At 61.2% G+C, this 21,767-nt stretch overlaps 1 protein-coding gene across 1 annotated transcript; it reads left to right on the top strand.

Annotated features, from left to right (window-relative positions):
• Positions 1-862: 862 nt before the first annotated feature.
• SEMA4B (semaphorin 4B) lies at positions 863-21,464 on the top strand. Its single transcript, XM_087829246.1, has 14 exons — positions 863-1,091; positions 12,912-13,075; positions 13,182-13,244; positions 14,319-14,417; positions 14,751-14,862; positions 15,077-15,190; positions 15,316-15,467; positions 16,180-16,361; positions 16,481-16,631; positions 17,929-18,139; positions 18,264-18,379; positions 18,589-18,755; positions 19,500-19,585; positions 19,844-21,464. Exons 1-14 carry the CDS (start codon positions 986-988, stop codon positions 20,572-20,574), a joined length of 2,454 nt encoding a protein of 817 aa, XP_087685372.1. The 5' UTR covers positions 863-985; the 3' UTR covers positions 20,575-21,464.
• Positions 21,465-21,767: the final 303 nt, after the last annotated feature.

Below are 21,767 nucleotides of genomic sequence, written 5' to 3' on the forward strand. Positions count from 1 at the left end.
TGGCCTGGGGGTCTGGGGGCCTGGGGGCTTGGGGGCCTGGGGGTGGCCCGTAGGGGCGCCTCTGGGATCCCTCCTGCTTTAGGGAGTCCTGCCTCCTGCCTGGCCACGTGCAGGTTGCAGAGAAGGTCTCACCTCCTTGGCTGTATATTAAATCCTATTATTCCACGTAAGCTCATCTTGGCCCGCTCCTCCCACCCGAGGTTTGGCTTCGTGCGCGCAGAATTCTAAGCCTTGCGGACGCCCCGCAGGGACCCGGGCTAAGTGCGGGGCCCGCGGTGAGCGCAGCCAAGACCTCGGGCGGACTGACCCGTGTGCAGAAATTACGCTCAGAGACACCACCGGCCCCGGCGTGGGCAGGAGCTCGGCCGAGCGCACTCGGTCACGGACCAGTGGGTGCCAGGAGCATTCGCGGGGGAGGCGGGGGAAAAAAGGGGGCCAGGCCCTCGCGAGGCGCACAGGGGACGGTTTCCCAAACCTCCGGCTCTCAGAGGGTCCCCCCCCCTCCAGCAGCCGGAAGGGGGCCGGGGCTGCGGTGGAGGGTCTGGGGGTGGGGGTGGGGACCTGCGGCTCCACTTGGCTCCGCGCCCCCGCGCGCTCCAGCCGCCTCGGCGTCCACGGATCCCCGGGCTTGGCCTCTCCAGGCGCGCACCCAGCTGGCGCCCCCCGAGGCCGCAGCGCCCAGGAAGGAGGGAGGGCGGGAGGGAAGGAGGGAGAGAGGAAGCAGGGACGGGCAGGGCGGGGAGCAGAGCCCGGCAGGAGGAGGCGGGAGGCCGGGAACTTCCTCCCCGCGCGCCGCCGCCTCCGAGCTGGGCCACCGGGACCTCGCGGCCGCTGCTGGTGGGGGGCGGAGGGGAGCGGTCTCTGCTGCCACGTGACCCGAACCCCAACCCCCAGGTCCCGGGGGCGGGGCCGTCGCCTGAGAGGCCGGTGGAGCCACCTGAGCCGGGAGGAGACCGACGCCGCCGTCCGAGCCCCGCGCGCCGCGATGGCCCCGGGGACGCCGCTGGCGCTGCTGCTCCGGGTGCTGCTGGTGCTGCTGGTGCCGCCGCCCGCGGCTCGGGCGCTCGTGCCCCGGATCAGCCTGCCGCTGGGTGAGTGCGGGGACCCCGCGGGGCGCGGGGCGGGAGGAGGGGGCGGCCCGCGGCGCCTCGTGCGGAGGCTGCGGTGACAAAGGCGCACAGGAGACGTGGGGCGCCCGGGGACCCCCTCCTGCTTTCCAAGCGCCGCGCGGGCAGAGGGAGGGAGGGAGGGACAGAAGGGGGGGGCTCTGGGGCCCGGACCCCTTTCTGCTATTTTTTTAACGCGGGGGGAGGGGTCCTCGGCCGCGCTGGCTCCCCTGCTCGTGGGGCGCCCCACCCCCGGGTGCTGGCCACCCGCCGGTCCGCCTGCCCATCTGCTTGTCTTTGATGCTGACCAGAGCCAGCCGCGGTGCCGCCCCCGGGGGTGGAGGGGGCTGTGCTCGCGGCTGTAAACACCGGGGTTTGGTTTTCCAGCGAGTCCTAGAAGGACTGGGGAGCCTGCGCTCTGGTGGACACGGTGGGGTCCCCCCTCCAGGACCTGGGAGCCAGCGTACTAAGGGTGGGGGCTGTCTGGGCGCCGAGACCCCCAGGCCTTGGAAGCCAGGAAGGTCCTGGGAGTGACCCAGGAGGGCCATCCTCATGGGCCGGGTCCCTCTCCTGGGGTGCACGGCTGCCTCCGTGGTCCCCTCCCTTTCCAGGCCTCTGCTCTTCCCCTCTCCTTACCCCCCTCTCCTTTCACCTGGTTGCTTTTCCAATTCCTCTTTGAAATCTGGATTCTAACCCATTTCTACGACTGCGCAAGGAAGCCCCTTCTCCTTTGAACCCCAGTTTGCTCATCTGAAAAATGGGCACAGTCCCAGGTGCCTGGCAAGCCCATCTTGGAGAGCTCACAAGACTAGGTGCACTGCATGGGCGTAACGTCTACAAGCGCCCAGTGGATGTTGTTGGGCCAAGCCCTTGAACTTGCTGGCTGTCCCACTGGGGTGAGGACCTACCCGCTAGCTCAAGGCTGCAGCCTGAAACCGTAAACAGACTTCCTTTCCTTACAGCATCCCCACCCCTAAAAGCATTTCACTTGCAAAGGCGAAAAAGCAGCAGATTCAGCACTCAGAGTAACCCATTGGCCCCGAGTAACCCTGTCGGAAACGGGGGCCCGGCAGCTCTGAGAAGGTGGCCTGGCCCAAAACCTGCCTAGGCCGCTATGTGACCCCAAGCAAGCTGCCTAATCTCTCCGGGCCTCGGTTTCTGCATCTGTAAAATGGGGTTAATACTAGCACCCGGGTCAAGGTTTACATTTGAAAAGTCCTTCAGACAGGGCTGGGGACACAGGCTCCATTCCGGCGTGTCCTGCCTGGAACTGGGGCGATTCTGCCAGGCGGGGGGAGGGCCTTGCTGGCGTGTTGGTTTGGCCACAGCCCCTTGGGCGCTCCGGCTGGTTAAGTGAGGCTCAAACGTGTATCCGGACCCAGGCCTGCTGGCTTGTGTTTTTCTGTTGTGGCCACAGCTCCCCTTGGCTCTCAGACCCTCTCAGCTTTGGGAGCAGGTGCAATGAGGTGGGGACGAATGCTGGAGCGACTCCACGTATGGCCCCCCGAGAGCTGGGCTAGCCCAGGGGGCATGTCAGATGCGCAAGGTCTTGTTGCATCCGGCTCTGGAACTGGATGGGGACCATTCACAGGGTGACTAGATTGGGGAACCAGAAGGAGGAACCGAGAGCAATCTGCTTTCTGAGAGCAGCGAGACTACTTTGCAGTTGTTACCCAAGACCTAGGCCCTTTCTTAAATGCTTGGCCACCGCAAGGCCATAGTAGGGCTCCTGTCACACACCAGCATCCCCCGCACAGGTCACTCGGTGCCACGGTCAGGATGTCTGTGTCGTTCCAAAATCCGTATGTTAAAGTCCTAACCCCACGAAGACTGAGACACTTGGGGTTCACCTGTGAGGACCCCCCACTCCCCGAGATGACACGCATTTTGTGCACTGCCGAGGGATTGAGATGCGGGCTGTATCCTGCTCTCCCGGCTGTGGATTCTGGGGGGAAAAGATCTCCCCTTGTGTTCTTGAGGCTGGGATTTCTTTTTCTAGTCCCGCCAAGCCCTGGCATGGATTAGCAGCATCCTGGCACCTGAACGTGGGAGCTGAGCACAGCTCAGAGTGCCCGCCCCACCGGGCTTCCTCCCGGCCCTGGGTACCCCCGCCCCTCCGCTCTGCATGCAGGCTGGGTGCCCCAGAGGGGAATTCTCCGCTGACTGACCAGGCTCACCTTGCCAGCGTGGCCCGAGGCGGCTTCCTGCCTCATCCCTGGGGGCTCGTTAGATGTTCCAGGCAGCCTGCCCATCCTGGGCAGGTCCATGGTGACCGTGGGACACTGGGCACAAGGCCCCAGGGCCCCTTCCTCTCAGAACAGGGAGAGAGGTGTGGAACTTGAACCCCCGCGCGCCCTTCCCTGCCGCCTGCCCTCCCCTCCTGAATTCCCATCCAAGGCCCCCGAGGGCCTGGATGCCTGGAGACTGTGCGTGTCTATGGTTTGCAACAAACCCTGGATGTGGAGCATCCTTCCTGGGGACCCCTCATTACTGTCTGTCAGGTTCCTGGGGGCTCCAGGGTCAGAAGAGTACTCGGAGACCTTCATCGGAAGCGGCTTGTCTCTGTGAAAGGGCCGCTTCGGAGAAGGTGTGTGGAATCTGGGTTCTGCCGCATTGGAAGCCGGGAGGTCTGGGTTTCCAAGACCAAGGGTTCCTGCTGTGTCAGGAGCAGCAGAGATGCTGAGTGGAGACGATAAATGGCCCGGGTGTGTGAGCTGCGAGGGGAAGAAATGAAAACCTGCCCCCGTGGCGCGTGGAAGTCTTATTGGGTCCCCTTATTTGGGCAACTAAAAGGAGTTAATTAATTTCTCTCCTGCCCTGAAGCACCTGCCTGGGAAGTTCTCTGGACACAGTGTTTCCAAACCAGATTGGGAATAAATCCACAGGCCTGCACCCTGTGGTCAAAACAAAACCCCACTGAGCCCAGAGGACGGGTGCACATCAGCTAGCTGTCCCCTGACCCAGAGCTTGCACAAAGGTCACAGCTGCTCCGAGAAGCCCCCACTGCTACAGGCCACGTATGAGGCCTGATTACTGGTCTCCCACCAGGGTATGTCTTTAGCTCTGTCCCTTGGGCTGGCATCTGCGTGGCCCAGAGCTGCACAGACGGAGCTGTAAGTGTGGGTGCTGATGGCCCGGTGTGGAAGACTAGCTAGCCCTTCTTTTTAAATTAATTAATTTAATCCATTGCTTTTCAGAGAGAGTGGAAGGGAGAGAGAGACAGAGAGGAACATTGATGCGAGAGAGACACATCCATTGGTTGCCTCTTGCATGCACCCAGACCAGGGCCGGGGATCGAGCCTGCAACTGAGGTCCGTGCCCTTGGATGGAATCGAACCCGGGACCCTTCAGTCTGCAGGCTGATGCTCTAACCACTGAGCCACACCGGCCAGGGCTAACTAGGCCTTAATTACTCACTGCAGGGCCTGGGCAAACTCCTGCCTCCTCCAGGCCCCTTTTCACATGGGCCAGATGGAAATAGGAGCAGGAACCATCTCGAGGGGGGGTGGGGGAGAGTGTGGAGGTCCAGCCTGGCTCGGGCGGCCCCCCCAGTAAAAGGCAGGAGCCCCTGCTCTCCCCGGTGGACGCGTCCCGCCCGCCTGCCCTGGGAGGTGGTTTGCACTCGCTTGGTAGACAGCGAGGTGTGGAGACGGCCAGGCCAGGGCAGGACGCGGTGCAGACACCCTCAGCACCGCCCTGGGGGAGAGGGCAAAGGTGACAGGCGGTCCTGCTTCATGCAGACACCTTTTCAAGGGCTCCTGGCTTCTCCTAAGGGCCGCCTCTGCGCGGGCCTGGGCTTCACCGCCCTCCTCCCTGCCCCGCGCTCGCTGGCTCCACGCTGACCTCTGCGTGACCCACGCCCAGCTGGGTGTCGAAATGCCTGTGTGCCAGCCTGGCAGAGCTCTGAGCTTGCACAATGTTTGGGGCACATCTGGATACACCTGCTCCATCTTTCTCCAGACCGGAGAGAAGAGACTGAAGGTGGCACAGGGCCTGCAGGAAAAGGCTGGACTCGGGCCTGTTGTCAATCTCCCCTTCCTACGGCCCCTTCTCAGGGCCTGAGACCCCACCCCCCACCCCCACGGGTGCTCAGGATGAGTGGAAAGGGCCCTGGGGGCGAGTGGAGCAAACTCCTCCCGAGGTCCAGGTGGTCCAGGTGGACCTGCCCTCAGTGGCGCCTGTGGCTCCCCCCGGCTGGCCCTGCCCCTGCCTCCTCGCACTCTGACCTCCCTGTCCTGGCAGCGACCCCTGTGCTCAGGGTGGAGAGTGGCTTACACAGAGGTAGCTGTCTTGGGACATACACCTGAGATTTCATAATGGCATCTCCTGCCGTTCCCAAGGGCCAGCTCCTAGCCCTGTGCCCTCTCCCTGGTCACTCTTTGGCCACCACTCCTACGCGACCATCCCCACTCCAAGGCCCTCCCTCCAGCCCTTAGGGGACACAGCTGGTGTCCTCATGTTTGCGTCCAGTGTTCAGTGCTCAGGAGACACTAGAAGATGGGTAACAGATGTAGAGCTGCCGGGGGCCCCAGGCCTATGGCCTGACCTGTTCTCCGTGGGACCTCTGTGGTCTGCACTCGTGGGTCATCTCAGAAGCACACCCACCCTGAGAGCCCAGGGGGGTTTGGAGAGCCCTGTGGCGAGGGGGGATCAGCGGGGACAGGAGACGGAAACCTCGTTTTATCAGGATTCCTAAAGAGGAGCCTCCTTTCTGGCTGTCCCCTGCCCATCCTTTGAGACAGATGCTAACAGCGAGAGGGAGGGAGCCTCCCAGGATGGCCCACAGTGACCAGGCCCTGCCCTGGGCTATGGAGGCGGTGGCATTGTCCCATCTCCTATAGGTGAGGGGACTGAGGCTCAGAGAAGCCACCTCACACTGTCAGGGTCGCACAGCTAGAAAGGTTGGGGGCTGAGCCTCGAGCCACAGCTGCCAGCCACGGGAGCCACGTTCTTTCCACCGGAACAGCTGCCTCCCGCGTCATGTGCAAATTGTGCAAAAAAAGCAGCCAAAGGACCCAGCCCAGCCTTGAATAACGGATGGGTTATGTGTTTCCATCTGGTAATGAAATCTGCTGAGGTCAATCCCTGGATGGGGCAGGATCCAGCTGAGGCCCCTGATGGTGCTGCCCCGGTTGGAAATAGGGCCAGCCCAGCAGCCTTGGCCCAGAGCATGGTGTGTGTGTGGGGGGGGGGCGCTGGGGGGGGCGGGTTCAACGCCTCAGACAGGCGCTTCGTCCTGGGGGCAGCGGGCCAGAGCCAGCTGCAGATATATTTTGTTTGGCCTCTGAGTGTTTTAGAAAAGCTCGAATCGGTCACCAATATTTAACATTCAGGAAGTTTTATATAAAAATCCAGGTTTTTAGCTCTTGTGAAGATCCGGCAAGCTGGGCCCCATTCCATTTAGCAGCTAGCATGGGGTGGGGGTGGGGGTGGGGGGCATGGATAGGGCCCGGTGACTCCGCAGCCCAGGAGCAGGGCTTGGCACTGCCACGTGCTGCGTTTATGGGGTCTTCCCAGCAACCCCGAGGGGGCTCCCACTCAGAGAGGGCAGCTGCTGGTCTGGGGCTGCACAGCTGGTGCAAAGTCAGGACTCGCGCACCGGCCTCCCGCACCGGCCTCCCGGTCCCTGTGGCCTCTCCTGTCTCCCTGCAGCACCTTCGGCTCTCACCCTTCTGTCTGCACCCTGGGACCCCCGGACAGCCTGTTGGGTGCTTTGGGGAAGGGGCAGAGTTGGGGCAGTGTGAGCGTGAGGCCTCGGGGCCTCCCGACTGCCCCCTTTGAATCTGGGGCCCCTCCCTGTACTGGAGCATCCGAATGGGGACTTAGGACTCTGTCAATCATTCATTCAATCAACAAAGTTCAGCCCTGGCTGGCGTGCGCAGTGGTTAGAGCGTCAGCCCACGGACTGAAGGGTCTCGGGTTCGATTCTGGCCAAGGGCAGGAACCTCGGTTGCAGGCTCGATCCCCAGCCCTGGTCGGGGCCTGTGCGGGAGGCAGCCCATCGATGTGTGTCTCTCTCACATCGATGTTTCTCTCTCTCTCTCTCCCCCACTCTCTCTGCAAAGCAATGGAAAGAATATCCTCAGGTGACGATTAAACAAACAGAAACAAATGTTTATCGAACACCTCCTTGGCACCCGCCTGGCCAGGTGATGAAAGTATGGGCCACAAATGTGAGCAGGACAGTTGCTCTCAGCCGAGCGGGAGAGACAGAAAGCCCCTCCGTCATCAAACCGTGGGGCCCATGCATCGGAGGGGTGCGCGGGAAACGGGGGGGGGGGCGCATGGAGAAGGGGTGGGGGTTCAGGAAGGCCTCCTGGAGGAGGGGAAGCGGGGGCCTGGCCGTGGGTCGATGCCTGGGCCCTGGCGAGCGTGGGGCTGGTTGAGACCTGACTCCAGGGAGTGGGAGGCCAGAGACGGAGACGGCGCTGGGCGGCTCTTCTTGAAAGGATTTTGGCTGAGAAAGGGGAGGAGGGAGGCACGTGTATTTCTGGGGTAAATATTGAGGGAAAGGCCTGCTTTCTGGGAGGCCGAGGTTAGTGCTGCGGAGCTCGGTCTGCAGTGGGGAGCTGAGTGCGTTTATGCCTGGCGGCCCCAGAATCCTTAGAAAAGAGGAGACGTGGTGAGAGGAGGGCTCCTTAGGGCGCAGAGCGTCCCTGGTGGGGTGGTGAGAGGTCAGGCTCCCCAGGTGAGGGCAGCTCATGACAGGTCCTGGGTTAGGGCCCTGCTGGCCAGAGGGGCACAGGGTGGTCTGTGAGGGGCTGGGCCACCTGGGGTGCTGGCAGGAGCCCTGGGCCTGCTCCAGGGGGGCCACAGCAGAGACCCTCGTGTACCCAGGAACGCTGGATGCTATGAGGCTGGGCCCCCTTGCCTTCCCGCCTCTGTCTCGGTCACCCCAGTCCAGCGGGAGGACTTTTGGTACTCGAGCCCACTTCCCTGTCGGGGACTCTGCCCTGGCACCGGTGTGGGCCTGGCAGAATGTGCTCACCGCTCCTGGCTCATGAGGCTGCCCTGCCCTGGGCACTGTGGAGGGAGGGCATGCGTCTGGGTCACTGGCCACCCTAGTCACTGAGTCAGCACCTCTCCCTGGAGGTGCTGGTCCTGCTGACACCAGTGGGTCCAAGGGTCCAATGTGTCTCCGGGGAAGCAGGTGCTTTTGCTGAGCCTCTGGGAGGTCTCAGGGCCTGTCCCAGGTCCAGACCATCTCTGGGACTTTGTCATCCCAGCTGAGGGCTAAGGGACTTCCTCCCCTGCCCCGGACACCTTCGTGGCTCCCACTTGGCTGGAAACTGGTGCTTCCCGGCCTCATCCTGCCGGGGCCTGTGGAGGGCGGGATGTGAAGGCCAGGTCAGCTGTGTGGAGAAAGGTGGGGTGGGGCTCTGAGTCACCACCCTTCTGGCCGGGTGGGGACTGCCTGGGGTGGGGGTGGTGCTGAGCCCTGTTCCAGTCTCACTCCTGAGAGCTCCACACTTGTTTCCTGCTTCCGGCTGAGTCACAGGGGAGGTCAGAACCTCTAGGTGAGGCTGGGGCCTGAGCTGTCCCCGCATCACTTCCTGCTGGTAATGGGGAGCGGGGCCCTGAAGGTGTCCCCAAATTCACCCTACCTGTCAGAGGAGCCCCAGGATGCCCCTATCCGGCCTCCTTGGAGCCCTGGGCAAACCGCCGGGCTCAGGCCTGTCTGCCAGGTGCATGCAAAGGTTTCGTCCCGCCTGGAAAAAGTGGCCACAGCCGCTGGCGGCCTGGCTTTCTCTGTACTGGGCTGGTAGAGGGTGAGTGTGGCCGAGCGGGGAGCCTGGTGTCGCACACACGGCAGCCTCCGTAGACGCTAAAGGCCGACCCCGAGGTGTGTGCCAGCCTGCACCCCCTCCCTGTCACCTCAGCATAAACAGGACCCCGGAGCCAACACACAAGCATGGACAAGCCCTGCGGTGGGGTGTGCAGACAGACAGACAGACAGACACAGACACACAAACACACACGGGCAAGCTCAGGCAGGGCCGGCTCAGACACACTGTGCTGTGACTCGGGGTGACCCAGGTATTGTTGGTGCAGGTGGCGAGGGGGCCACTCAGAGCACCATGGGGCAGGGACCTCGGTGCTCACACACACGCGCACACGCACGCACGCCCCACGCGTGACTGGCACCTTCCCGCGCCCGAGCCGCTGCCCTGGGACCCGCCCTGAGCCCCTCTGTGACCAGGGGCAGCCCCGAGTTAGCATCGCCGGGCCCCAGCGTTTTTAATTAAGCTGGAAGACAAGGGAGGCGGAGCTCCCGTCCGCCCTGCTCCCCGGCTGGGCTGGATTTTCCTGCAGGGCTTTGGGGTTTTGTTTTGGATCCACTCGAGCGCTGGTCGTGTGCCAGACCCCGCGCCAGCCCCGGGGAACGTGCGCGCAGTTGTTCGGAGCGAGCCGTCAGCAAACGCGGCTCGTTAGGCCTGCTGTGATTTACATACGTAATCTCCTCTTTTCTCCTAACAACCTCGTGAGGTGAGGTGCAATTATTCCCATTTTCCAGATAAGGAAAGCGGTGCTCCGAGGTGCTGCGCGACTGGCTTGTCCTGCTGGCGAAGGCGGGGTGTGAACCCCGGTCTCTGCTTCCAGAGTCTGCACTTCTGGTCCGTCTCGTTGAGACGCCCAGTTGGGAAGCCAGCCCCAGTGAAGTCCACGGTGGGGGCCAGGCCTTCAGGACTTTGAGTCTGAGAGGCCCAGGGCAAGGGGACATAGGAGGAGTGTCCCCAGAGTGGGGAGTCGCAGTGTGAAGGTGGCCTTGGCTTGGTTCCCCAAGGCTTTCGTGTCCCTGCTCCATGTCCCTGTGCTCCCAATGCGACTGGAGGAGCTGTGGGGGCCCTGGAGCAGCTGGCCTGGGTGGAGGGCTGGGCCGGACCTGGGCTGGGCACCTGGAGCCCTGGCTGCTCCTCCATCCGGGCTCTGCTCCGCTCTGCGTGACCCTGGGCAGGTTTCCGCTCCCTTCAGGCCTGAGCGGGGCCGAGCTGCCACCTGGGCTTCAGCTCTTATCTCTGACCTTCAGCGTTTCTGAATTTTCTGGCCAGAGGCCTAGAGCAGCCTCCCACCCAGGCTTAAGGTCCCCTCTGCAGGCAGGTTGGCATGGATGGGCACACTGGGGCCAGCCCTTGCTTTCAGGACACTGGGGGGATGGGAGCAAAAGGGGGGAACCGCACAGCAGCCGCCTGCCCTGGCCTCGCTGACTCCTTGTGAGGCTGCTGGGAGTTTTACGGTCACACGAGTGAGGTGACGTGTGCACTGCCCTACGGAAGACCAGCCGGCGCTTCTCAAAGCGTGGCCCTCGGGCCTGGGCCTCCTGCTCCAGGATCACCTGGGAGCCTGTGAAAACTGCACAGTCGTAGGCCCCGTCCTGGGTCCGAGGCATCAGAGCCAGGCAGGCCCTGGATCTGGAGCTGGGATCCCCCGGGTGCGTGATTCTGTCCCACCCTGCAGTTTGCAGGCTGTGGGTTCAGCAAGGAGGCCTCCCGAGCCAGCCTCCCAATGCAGCCGCATTTTTCTGCTGTGTGGCTTTGTGTAAGTCGCTTCAGCTCTCTGAGCTCCCATTTCTTCGTTTGTAAAGTGGAGAGAACGGCAGCCCCTACCTCCCGGGGTTGTTGAGGGCGTGCTAGGAGTTAGTGTCTGCAACACATTCAGCGAAGCACCCCCCCAAGTGGACCTCTGGTGGTCCTCTCTCTCTTTTTTTAAATGTTTTCATTAATTTCAGAGAGAGGAAGGGAGAGGGAGAGAGAGAGAGAGAAACATCAATGATGAGTCATTGATCGGCCGCCTCCTGAGCGCCCCCTGCTGGGGATCGAGGAGCCTGCACCCCGGGCCTGTGCCCTGACCGGGAATCGAACCTCGACCTCCTGGTTCATAGGTTGACGCTCAACCGCTGAGCCACACCGGCTGGGCCGGGAAGGCTCTCTTGACTGTGGTGGTTCTTGCTGGGAGCAGAGCTCAGAAAGGTCGGGTCATCAGCTCATCGGCACAAAGCACGAGCAACGTAATCGGGACCTAGCGTGCTGGGAAGCTTTGCTTTGCAAGATGTGGGAGGTTTGTGCTGGAAACTTTCCTCGGGCCTCCTGGTGTATAGAGTGCCCATAGGAAGTATCGAGGAGTCGGGAATTTGAGGCAAAAGACCTCGAGTCTGGCATGATTCTGGACTTGCTTGTTCAAAGAGAGGCCTTAACTCCTCCGACCACAGCTGCCCTGTGTGGTTCAGCAGGAGAGTTCAGGCTCTGGACACAAGGCAGGACTCTGCAGCCCAGGTTCTAGGGGCGAGGCTTGTCCCTGGTATGTGCTCCTCCTCTTGGACAGTGAGGATAAGATAGACTCATTTCCCTTTTCTCTTCGGCTGCTGGGAGGCTCAGCACTAAATGTGTGAGGACCTGTGATGTGCTCGTGGGAATCTCCTTCCTCTCCGGTTTCCATGTTTTCTTCAGACTTGTTTTAATTTTCCTCTGCTCCGGATTTTAGTGTTTATATTTCATTGCTTTCTTCCCTTTGTGTTTCCTCACTCTTATGGAACCAGGCTGGGGGTATGTAAAACCACTCACCGTGGAAACAAACACGGGGCCGTCTTCCCAGCTGCTTTGTTGGCATGTGGCCGGCCTTCTGCTTCCTGCGCTTCGTGCGGCTCTTTGCTTGCGTGGTCGGAGTCCGCCGGTCAGTTAGGAGATGCCTGAGGTTGGGCAGGGTGGCTGCTTCCGAAAGCTTGTTTTCCTTTTCATATCAGCTGCTTAGAATTTTTTTAAAGCAATTTCTCTCCAAATCCATCAGCCACTCCCAGCACAAGACGGTGGCCCTGGAACTCCTCCCTGATTGATTGCTTGTGCATCACCCAAGTGTAACCTGTAGCATCCAAAAATGATAACTAGTCCTGGCCGGGTTGGCTCAGTGGTTAGAGCGTCAGCCCTCGGACGGAACGGTCCCGGGTTCGCTTCTGGCCAAGGTCACGCACCTCAGTTGCAGGCTCCATCCCCGGCCCCGGTTGGGGCCTGTGTGGGAGGCAACCAATGGATGTGTCTCTTTCACGTCGATGTTTCTCTCTCTGAAAAGCAATGGAAAAAGTATCCTTGGGTGAGGATTGGGGTGGGGGGTGGGGGAAGGCTGTGTAGCACCCCCACCCTTCCCCACCTCTTCCAAAAATTTTCTGCCGCTCTATCTGGTTACCCTTGCAATTTATTTCTTTATTATTATTTTAAATATCTTTTTATTGATTTCAGAGAGAGGAAGGGAGAGGGAGAGAGAGAAACATCAATGATGAGAGTCATTGACCGGCTGCCTCCTGCGCGCCCCCTGCTGGGGACCGAGGAGCCTGCACCCCGGGCCTGTGCCCTGACCGGGAATCGAACCCCGATCTCCTGGATCCTAGGTCGATGCTCAACCGCTGAGCCAGCTGGCTGGGCTAGTTCCCGGCATATTTTTGACCACGCCTTTCTTATGTAACTTTGTTTGTCTGTCTGGGGTTTCTGAAAACACACACACACACCATTCTTACCAGCTGCTCATGTTCCGTCCAGTGAAGTATTAGGGTTGATTTCCACCCAGCCCCCAGCGGTGGGACATTGAGACGGTTTCGATTTCTCCTTAACGTGAGCTGTGCTGTGTCATCAAGGTCCTTTCCCGTTTGTCTCTGTGCCTCTGTTCCTTGCGTAATGTTTGCGCGGCGGGAATCCTGCTTCCCTGTGAGCCCGGCCCCTTGCCACCCACTGCCTTGCTGACCTACCTTGGTCCATTTTAGAGGTTGGGTTTTTTGTGGGAGCGGGGGCCCCCGAGTCATGTCCATCTTCCTCTCCCCAGGCTCTGAAGAGCGGCCGTTGCTCAGATTCCAAAATGAAAACATCTCCAACTACACGGCCCTTCTGCTGAGCAGGGACGGGGGGACCCTGTACGTGGGGGCCCGAGAGGCACTCTTCGCGCTCAACAGCACCGCCAGCTTCCTGCCGGGAGGGGAGTACCAGGAGGTGAGAGACGATGCCCGGGGCTGGGTAAGCTGGGTGGAGCACGGTGGAGGGGAGGTGGCCCCTCCATTCCCAGGTGCACATTCACCTGCCGCCTCTTGTCCCCCAGCTGCTGTGGAGCGCAGATGCCGAGAGGAAGTACCAGTGCAGCTTCAAGGGCAAGGACCCACAGGTGAGCCGCCACCTGAAGGCGACCTGGGCTTCAGCTGCGGTGGAGGGTAGGGGACCTGGACCTAGGACCGAAGCAGGAGTGGGCGCAGGTGCCCCCAGCTGTGGTGGGCAGGGCACGGGCTTCGGACCTGGCTCTGAATCCTGGGCAAGTAGATTTGCCTCTCTGAGCCTTAGTGTCCCCATCAGTGATGAGTCCTCCTCATGGGCGCCCCCCTACTGGGGATCGAGGAGCCTGCAACCCGGGCCTGTGCCCTGATCGGAATCGAACCGCGACCTCCTGGTTCATAGGTTGACCACTGAGCCATCCTGGCCGGGCAGTGCCCAGGTGCTTTTAGACACTGGAGATATAATTGTGAGAAAAAAAGAAAAGAGCAACAGGCAGAAGTCAGTTTGTTTAAAAGGAGGTCAGGTTCACACTTCATTAAAAAAAAAGTGGCATCCGAGCCAAGAAGAGGAGGTGCTGAGGGAGTGGACCGTGGGGTACCCGGAGGAACAGCAGGCCTGTGGATTTTATTGAGTGGGGTGTTTGGGGGAACCCCTGGAGGGCCGAGCAGAGGGGTGACATGGCCTGAGGTGTGTCAAGAGGGGTGGACAGCGGCCTCCATGCAGCGAGGACAGAGGGAGGGAGACCAGCGAGGTCCGGGAGGTGATGGTGGCCCCGGCCAGGGAGGGAGACATGGTCAGATTCCCGATGTATTGAAGATGGACGGGGCCCCCAGGATTTCCTGATGGGAAAATGCCGGGGGTGAGAGATGGGAATTCGAGGCTGGCTGGGAGGTTTGGGGCCTCGGCAGCCAAGGGGGTGGGGTTGCCAAAGGGAAGATGTCACGGGAGGAGAGAGGTTTGGGGGAGCAATCGGAAGCTGGGCCGGAGACGCTCTTAGACTCACACGTGATGAGCCTGGGGCTGGGTTCGGGCTGCTCTGGGCTGTGGCTGACGCCCCCCGAGGGTTGGAGGGACCGTGGGTTTGCACCTTAAGACCTAAGGCCTGACCCACACCCTGCACTGGGCTTGGGTCTCGGTGGTGCCCCCTGGTGGCCGGCGTGGGCCTGACACCCTCCCCCTCTTTCCCCAGCGAGACTGTCAAAACTACATCAAGATCCTCCTGCCGTTCAACAGCACCCACCTGTTCACCTGCGGCACCGGGGCCTTCAGCCCCGTGTGCACCTACATTGTGAGTACCCCTCCCCGGTCCAGCTGGCCCGGGAGCGTCCCCGCTTTCTGCCCCAGGGAGCTGCTCTCCAGCACCCCCCTCTGGCTGCCGGTGCAGGGCAGGGCCCAGCGAGGCTCCTTGAGCCCTGCAGCCCAGCCCCAGGTGGCAGAGGGGGGGGTGTGGGTCACCCAGAGGTCCCTGCCAGGCGGTGCCAGCACCGAGCCCTGGGTGCTGAGATGGGGAGGGCCTCTCCCCAACCCCTCAGAGTCGCCTTTCCCAGCATCGCCTTCCTTTCCTGCCGAGCCCGCTCCGGCCCTGGCGTGCCCCTGAGCCCGCCTGTCTGCTCCCCCGCAGAGTGTGGAAAACTTCACGCTGGCACGGGACCCGGCGGGGAACGTCCTCCTGGAAGATGGCAAGGGTCGTTGTCCCTTTGACCCCAATTTCAAGTCCACGGCCCTCATGGTTGGTGAGTGTTGGGCCTCCATGGGGGTTATGTGCAGGTGTGACCTTGGGCTGCCCTTGGGCTGCCCTTAGCTTTGGCTTCTCCCAGTTTCCCCCTCCCTCCTCTGTGTACCCCCAAGAGAGGTGGGCAGGGCTGGCTGGGGTCCCTGCAGGCCCTGCCCGAGCGGGAGAGGAGGCCCTGCTGAGAGGCCGTTCCCATGGGAATGTTTCCTTGGCAGATGGCGAACTCTACACTGGGACAGTCAGCAATTTCCAGGGGAATGACCCGGTCATCTCCCGGAGCCAAAGCCGCCGCGTCACCAAGACCGAGAGCTCCCTCAACTGGCTCCAAGGTGAAGCCCTCGCATTGCCCAGCCGCGGGCCTGCCCCCCAGCAGGGCCTGAGAGCAGAGTCTCGCCTGCTTGAGACGCCTGCTTGGGGTGGCTGGGCTGACTCTACACCCCTGCCCGCCCCACAGACCCAGCGTTTGTGGCCTCGGCCCACATCCCCGAGAGCCTGGGCAGCCTCGACGGGGGCGATGACAAGATCTACTTCTTCTTTAGCGAGACCGGCCAGGAGTTTGACTTCTTTGAGAACACGGTCGTGTCCCGCATCGCCCGCGTCTGCAAGGTGAGGGGCATGGGCCACCCGGAGCCCCCTGCGGCTCCCCGGGTCCGGGGTCAGGAAACGCCGGGAGGTCCCGCTTCTGTGACCTTCTCTCTAGCCCTCCAGGAGGAACGGCTTCGCTAACGGCGTTTCTCTCCTTTTAAGTCAAAATGCCTCTTATGTGAAAAATGTGAAGCAGAACAGAAGAGTAGAGGCACATGCCCGGGTTGCAGGAAGCCAAGACCTCTTTCCATATTTGTAGGTAGATGCCCCTTTGTCCTGTTTCGTGGGATTTCACAGCAAGGAAAACACTGGCATTTACTTAGCCCTGCAGTGGCGCCTATATGTTGCCTTCAAGTCTTTTTTTAAATATATTTTTATTGATTTTAAAGAGAGAGGAAGGGAGAGGGGGAGAGAGCAAAACATCAATGATGAGAGTCATGGATCGGCTGCCTCCTGCTTGCCCCCTGCTGGGGATCTAGGAGCCTGTACCCCAGGCCTGTGCCCTGACCAGGAATCAAACCCTGACCTCCAGGTTGATGGGTTGACGCTCAACCACTGAGCCACACCGGTTGGGCACCTCCAAGCCTTCTTGGTCTTAAATGGGAACCAGGCCTGGCTTTGGCTTGCCCACCCTCCTTGGTGTCAGTCTCAGCTACCCCTGGGGAGGGGACACTGAGGAGCATGCAGCCCCCGGCCTAAGCGTCTGAGCCCAGCCTCTCTCTCCCTCCCCCAGGGCGACGAGGGTGGAGGGCGGATCCTGCAGCAGCGCTGGACGTCCTTCCTGAAGGCCCAGCTGCTGTGCCTGCGGCCCGACGACGGCTTCCCGTTCAACGTGCTGCAGGACGTCTTCACGCTGAGCCCCAGCCCCCAGGACTGGCAGGACACCCTCTTCTATGGGGTCTTCACATCCCAGTGGTAGGGTCCCCGGACCTAGCCGGGGATGGGAGGGCGAGGGATTGGCTGGGGCCCGAGCCCAGGAGCCGGCCTCATGCTGAGCCTCAGGGCTCCCAGTTAACTGGCCGTTTCTTTTGTAGGCACAGGGGGACCACAGAGGGCTCTGCCGTCTGTGTCTTCTCCATGAAGGACGTGCAGAGGGTCTTTGATGGCTTCTACAAGGAGGTGAACCGGGAGACGTTGCAGTGGCACACGGTGTCCTACCAGGTGCCCACGCCCAGGCCCGGCTCGGTGAGGACTGCCCCCAGCAGTGGGGTGCGGGGAAGGGTGCCGGGTAGATGGGGGATCACTTGGCTGCTCCAAGTCTGTTTTCTCATCTTAAAAGTGGGGACAAAAGCCCAGGCCTGCTTGTCCCACTGGGTTAATGTAACCATGACTGTCAGATGGCTTCACACCTGTCTCAGGGTGGGGCAGGCGCATCCCCACCTGGGCACTCCCAGCTTGCCTTTCTTTTTAATTCCTCACCTGAGGATATTTCTTTTCATTGCTTTTCAGAGAGAGGGAGAGAGGAGACAGAGAGAAACATCGATGTGAGAGAGACACATTGATTGGTTGCCTCCTGCACACACCCCCGACCGGCAGGGATCGAGCCTGCAACCGACGTATGTGCCCTTGGCTGGAATCGAACCCGGGACCCTTCCGTCTGAGGGGTGACGCTCTAACCACTGAGCCAGACTGGCCAGGGCCCAGCTGGCCTTTGTACCTGTCGGCTCACGGGTGCCTCCCCCTCTGCTGTGAGCTCCTTATTTATTTATTGAGTGATGAATGGCCAGGACTTGGAGAGAGAGTTCTTTCTTCTTTCCTTCCAGCCTGAGGGGCTCCCCCCAGAGCAGAGCTGAGACGGCATACGGGGGGGTGTGGAGCACATCTCAGCAACGTTCTGCTGGGTGTTTATCACCGGTCCCTGCACCTCACGGGTTGAGGGTCCTTCCTGGGTATTAAATCTCAGGGCTGCCCGGCCGGGCGTGGCTCAGCAGTTGAGCGTCGACCTGGGATCCAGGCGATCGGGGTTCGATTCCCGGTCAGGGCACAGGCCCGGGTTGCGGGCTCAATCAATGACTCTCTCATCATTGATGTTTCTATCTCTCTCTCTCCCTCTCCTTTCCTCTCTCTGAAATCAATAAAGATAGACTAAAAAAATAAAATAAAATCTCAGGGCTCTTACAGAGAGAATCAGTGGGAACTAACTGTGGGCACCTCATGTCCCCCACCAGGCCATCTGGTCAGCCAGAGGATGCTGATGGAGCAGGAAGCGTGGTTGTGCCGCTCGAGGCCTGGGGGAGGGGCCCGGAGCGCACAGCCGGGGAACCTGCCGGTGGGGGCCCCTGGGTGCCCACAGCCCGGGCTTTGCCCCGCGGCCTCCAGACCAGCACCTTGGCTCTGCAGACCTGCAAGCGGTGCGCCCTGGTTTCCGAGGGTGGGGCGGACCCTCCGGCCGTCCCCTGGAGAGGCGGTCCCGGCAGGATGGGTGCCCCTGCTCCCCCCGGCCCGCGTGTCACTGGCCTCACGCCATCACCCTCTCCTGCAGTGCATCACCAACAGCACCCGGCAGAGGAAGATAAACTCCTCCCTGCAGCTCCCGGACCGTGTGCTCAACTTCCTCAAGGACCACTTTCTGATGGACGGGCAGGTCCGAGGCCGCATGCTGCTCCTGCAGCCCCGGGCCGGCTACCAGCGCGTGGCCGTCCACCGCGTCAGGGGCCTGAACCGCACCTATGACATTCTCTTCCTGGGCACCAGTGAGTGCCCGTAGCCGGCGGGCTCGGAGGCGGGGGGGGGGGGGCATAGCTGCGGGGGGGGGGGCATAGCTGCGGGTGTGGGGAGCAGGCTCTGCCCGGGGCCTGAGCGCTGTGCCTGCTGCAGGTGATGGCCGGCTGCACAAGGCGGTGGACGTGGGCCCCACGGTGCACATCGTCGAGGAGGTGCAGGTCTTCCCGCCCGGACAGCCGGTGCAGAACCTGCTCCTGGACCCCAACGGGGTAAGCGGGCGGGACGGGCCGGCCAGCGCGCTTGGGGTGCCCCTCCGTTGCCAAGCTGTCAGAAAGCGGGGTGCCCGGGAGCGTGAGAGGAGGCCGTTGGGAGTGGCTGTGTTTGGGCACCTGAGCCAGGGGTGGCTGTGGGTGGCTGTGGGTGGCTGTGGGTGGGCCCTGTGCGCCCCTGCCTGCCCCTCACCCTGGCATCTGTGCAGGGCCTGCTGTATGTGGCCTCCCACTTGGGAGTAGTCCAGGTGCCCGTGGCCAACTGTGACCTGTACCGGAGCTGTGGGGACTGCCTCCTGGCCCGGGACCCCTACTGCGCCTGGAGCGGCTCCAGGTGCCTTCACGTGAGCCTCTATCACCCTGAGGTGGCCTCCAGGTGAGACCCCTTCTCCCTTGTCCCTCCCAGAGCAGCCGCCCCGGGCCCCCTGTAGGATCAGTGCAGGGCTTCGTCTGTGCCCACTGTCTGGGCGTAATTAGTAACGAGCTCCGCAGAGGTGTTGTAGTTCAGACAATAAATACACTGTGTGCTTTACCCGCCCGTAAGCGGGGGACGTGATTTGGAAAATTAGGAAGCGTCGCAGCTGTGCGTGTGGACCTGCGTGCGAGTGTTTAAATAGCAGAAAGGAAGGGCTGTGCACCAGGCCATTCACGGGCCCGTTCAAAGCTGTTTGCGGAATAACTTGTTTGGGCTATAAAACATTCAGAGAGCCAACTTCGAAAATGGGGGTAAACCCAATCGAAATATAACTCCCCCTAATCCCACCACCTGGAGAGAATCACCATGAGAACTTGAAAAAAATAACCAAACATATTTTGGGGTGAAAATTAAAAAAAACAACCACCCAGAAAGCAGAGGGAGTCAACTGTATACATGCAGAGCCAGTGTCCTTCCCGACTTTCTCTAAAGGCTCCTGCTGCTTCCGTAATTCAGGGGAGTATTATAGTAACTTTTATTTGAGATAAACACTCTGTCGACAGAGGAGATGCTGGCCCAGCTTTCACCCTGCTCCGGGCCTGGTGGCCCCTGAGTCCTGGGCCCTCACCTGCAGGGCTGCCCCTCGGGTAGGGGTGCGGGCCCACGGGGGATTCCGGCCTATCCCAGACTCTCTTTGGTCCTCAGGCCATGGGTCCAGAACATCGAGGGGGCTGACACCAAGGACCTCTGCAACACGTCCGCGGCCAAATCCCGGGTTGCTGTGTCAGCAGGTAAGCGAGGCAGGGCCCAAGTTGCTCAGAAGGCTCCTGAATTCAGGCACTGGTGGGAGTAAATGCCTGTCTTCCCGTCTTCGGCCCTCCAAGCCTGCGAGCAAGGTTCCGGGATGTGAGAGTCACAATCCCCGAAGTCCTCCGAGTTGCCATCGTGGAGTGATGGGCACCCCCCCCCCCAGAGGGAGGTGGGTGAGCTGGGGCTGCCGTGGACGCCAGGCCCCCTTCACCCTGCGTCTGTGCCTCTCCTGCCCGCAGGCGAGAAGCCATGCGAGCAGGTCCTGCTCCAGCCCAATACGGTGAACACCTTGGCCTGCCCCCTGCTCTCCAACCTGGCGACCCGGATCTGGCAGAGCAACGGGGTCCCTGTCAATGGCTCGGCTTCCTTCAGGGTGCTGCCCAGTGGGGACCTGCTGCTGGTGGGCAGCCAGCAGGAGCTGGGGGTGTTGCAGTGCTGGTCACTAGAGGAGGACTTCCAGCAGCTGGTGGCCAGCTACTGCCCAAAGGTGGAGGGCACGGTGGTAGACCGGAGGGGGAAAGCGCCTGTCATCATCAACACGTCGCGGGTGAGCGCGCCAGCCCACGGCAAGGCCAGCTGGGGCGCGGACAAGTCCTACTGGACCGAGTTCCTGGTGATGAGCGTGCTGTTCGTGGTGGTCAGCGTGCTCCTGATTTTATTTTTCCTCTACGGACACCAGAAGGGACTGAAAATCTTCCTGAAGCAGGGGGAGTGTGCCAGCGTGCACCCCAAGACCCACCCCGTGGTGCTGCCCCCCGAGACCCGGCCTCTCAACGGCGTAGGTCCCCCGAGCACGGCACTCGACCACCGAGGCTACCAGGCCCTGTCGGATAACTCCCCGGGGCCCCAGGTCTTCACCGAGTCCGAGAAGAGGCCACTCAGCATCCACGACAGTTTCGTGGAGGTGTCCCCTGTGTGCCCCCGGCCCCGGGTGCGCCTGGGCTCTGAGATCAGGGACTCGGTGGTGTGACAGCTGACTTCTGGAGGAGGCCACCCTGGCTTCGGGCGGCCGTGAATGCTCAGAGGGGGCCGGCTGGACTCTGCTGTTTGTGGCAGGCGGTGCCCAGCCCTCGGGAGCGGTGGGGCCAGCAGGCCGGGTGCTCTTCAAGTAGTGAGGCAGCTCCGACCCCGCAGCCGTGGCACCGGAGGAACCGGCTGAAGATGGGTGTCTGCCTACGTGGGCGGAACAGCGCTCCTTATGGAAACTGAGCCTTTTGTTTAAAAATCACCGCTGAGAATGTGAAGTGAGGAGAGACAATGCAGTGCCACCTTACTGGACGGCTCTGGTTCCCAGCCCCCAGCCTCGTGGTCTGGCGGGGGGCTCTGGAAACCCACCACTCACCGTGGTGGTTGGAGACAGAGCTGGGAATCTCTGACTAGCTGGAATCTCTGCCTTATGCCAGTGCCAGGGGCCAGCTCAGGCTCTGTGGGACCTGCCCGGCCAGCTGGCGGAGTTGTTACGGCCATCGCCCCGACGCCTCAGGGACCGGAGAGCTAGCTGGCTATGGCCCTCACGGGGCCCTGGGCTCGAGCCACCTCTGGACCTTTCCGGCCTGTATCAGGCTATGGCCACTGGACAGCAGGCAGGCAGTGTGCGCTCAGGAGAGTTTATGCCGACATTGGCCTTTCCCTTGGATTCTAGAAGAGGCTGCTGTTGCTTCCTTCCCTCCGCCCAGGCTGGAAACCCGTGTCCCTGTTCTTTCATCCACCCAGTCCCCCTGCACCCCCACACCTGACCTGCCTCTGATCCAAGGGACTGACACTGCCCAGCACAAGGGCTTGAATTTATATGTGTTTTATACATTTTTTAAAATGCACTTTATATTGTCCTTTTTTTAAATAAAATCGAAAGAACTGAAATGGAATCGTGATCCCTTCCTCTTAAAAGGACTGTTGCTCTTTGAGGCTGGTCTAGTCTTCTGAGTTCTGGGGGGAATCCCAAACCCCTTATTTCTAGGGGCTCGTGGGCCAGAACCAGACTAGCCTGGCTGACGACATCTCAACCCCTCACTCCGTCCAGGGGTCGGGGTGCAGGGAAACAGAGTTTTTTGTTTAACTCTTAAAAATTTTTATTTTAAAAATGCTCATACAGTAAGTTATTATCATTTATAAACAGTTCTATAATGTTAACACATGTAGAAATTCATGTAACCACCACCACCA

Source organism: Miniopterus natalensis, chromosome 22, assembly GCF_054644295.1.
Source record: "Miniopterus natalensis isolate mMinNat1 chromosome 22, mMinNat1.hap1, whole genome shotgun sequence".
Lineage (NCBI taxonomy): Eukaryota > Metazoa > Chordata > Mammalia > Chiroptera > Miniopteridae > Miniopterus > Miniopterus natalensis.

Bases quoted from the DNA above. Each gene is read 5' to 3' on its own strand.
- SEMA4B (XM_087829246.1), top strand. From the start codon at position 986: ATGGCCCCGGGGACGCCGCTGGCGCTGCTGCTCCGGGTGCTGCTGGTG. The intron at 13,076-13,181 runs GTGAGAGACGAT...CTTGTCCCCCAG, and splicing joins CGGGAGGGGAGTACCAGGAG to CTGCTGTGGAGCGCAGATGC. The intron at 18,380-18,588 runs GTAAGCGGGCGG...GCATCTGTGCAG, and splicing joins TGCTCCTGGACCCCAACGGG to GGCCTGCTGTATGTGGCCTC.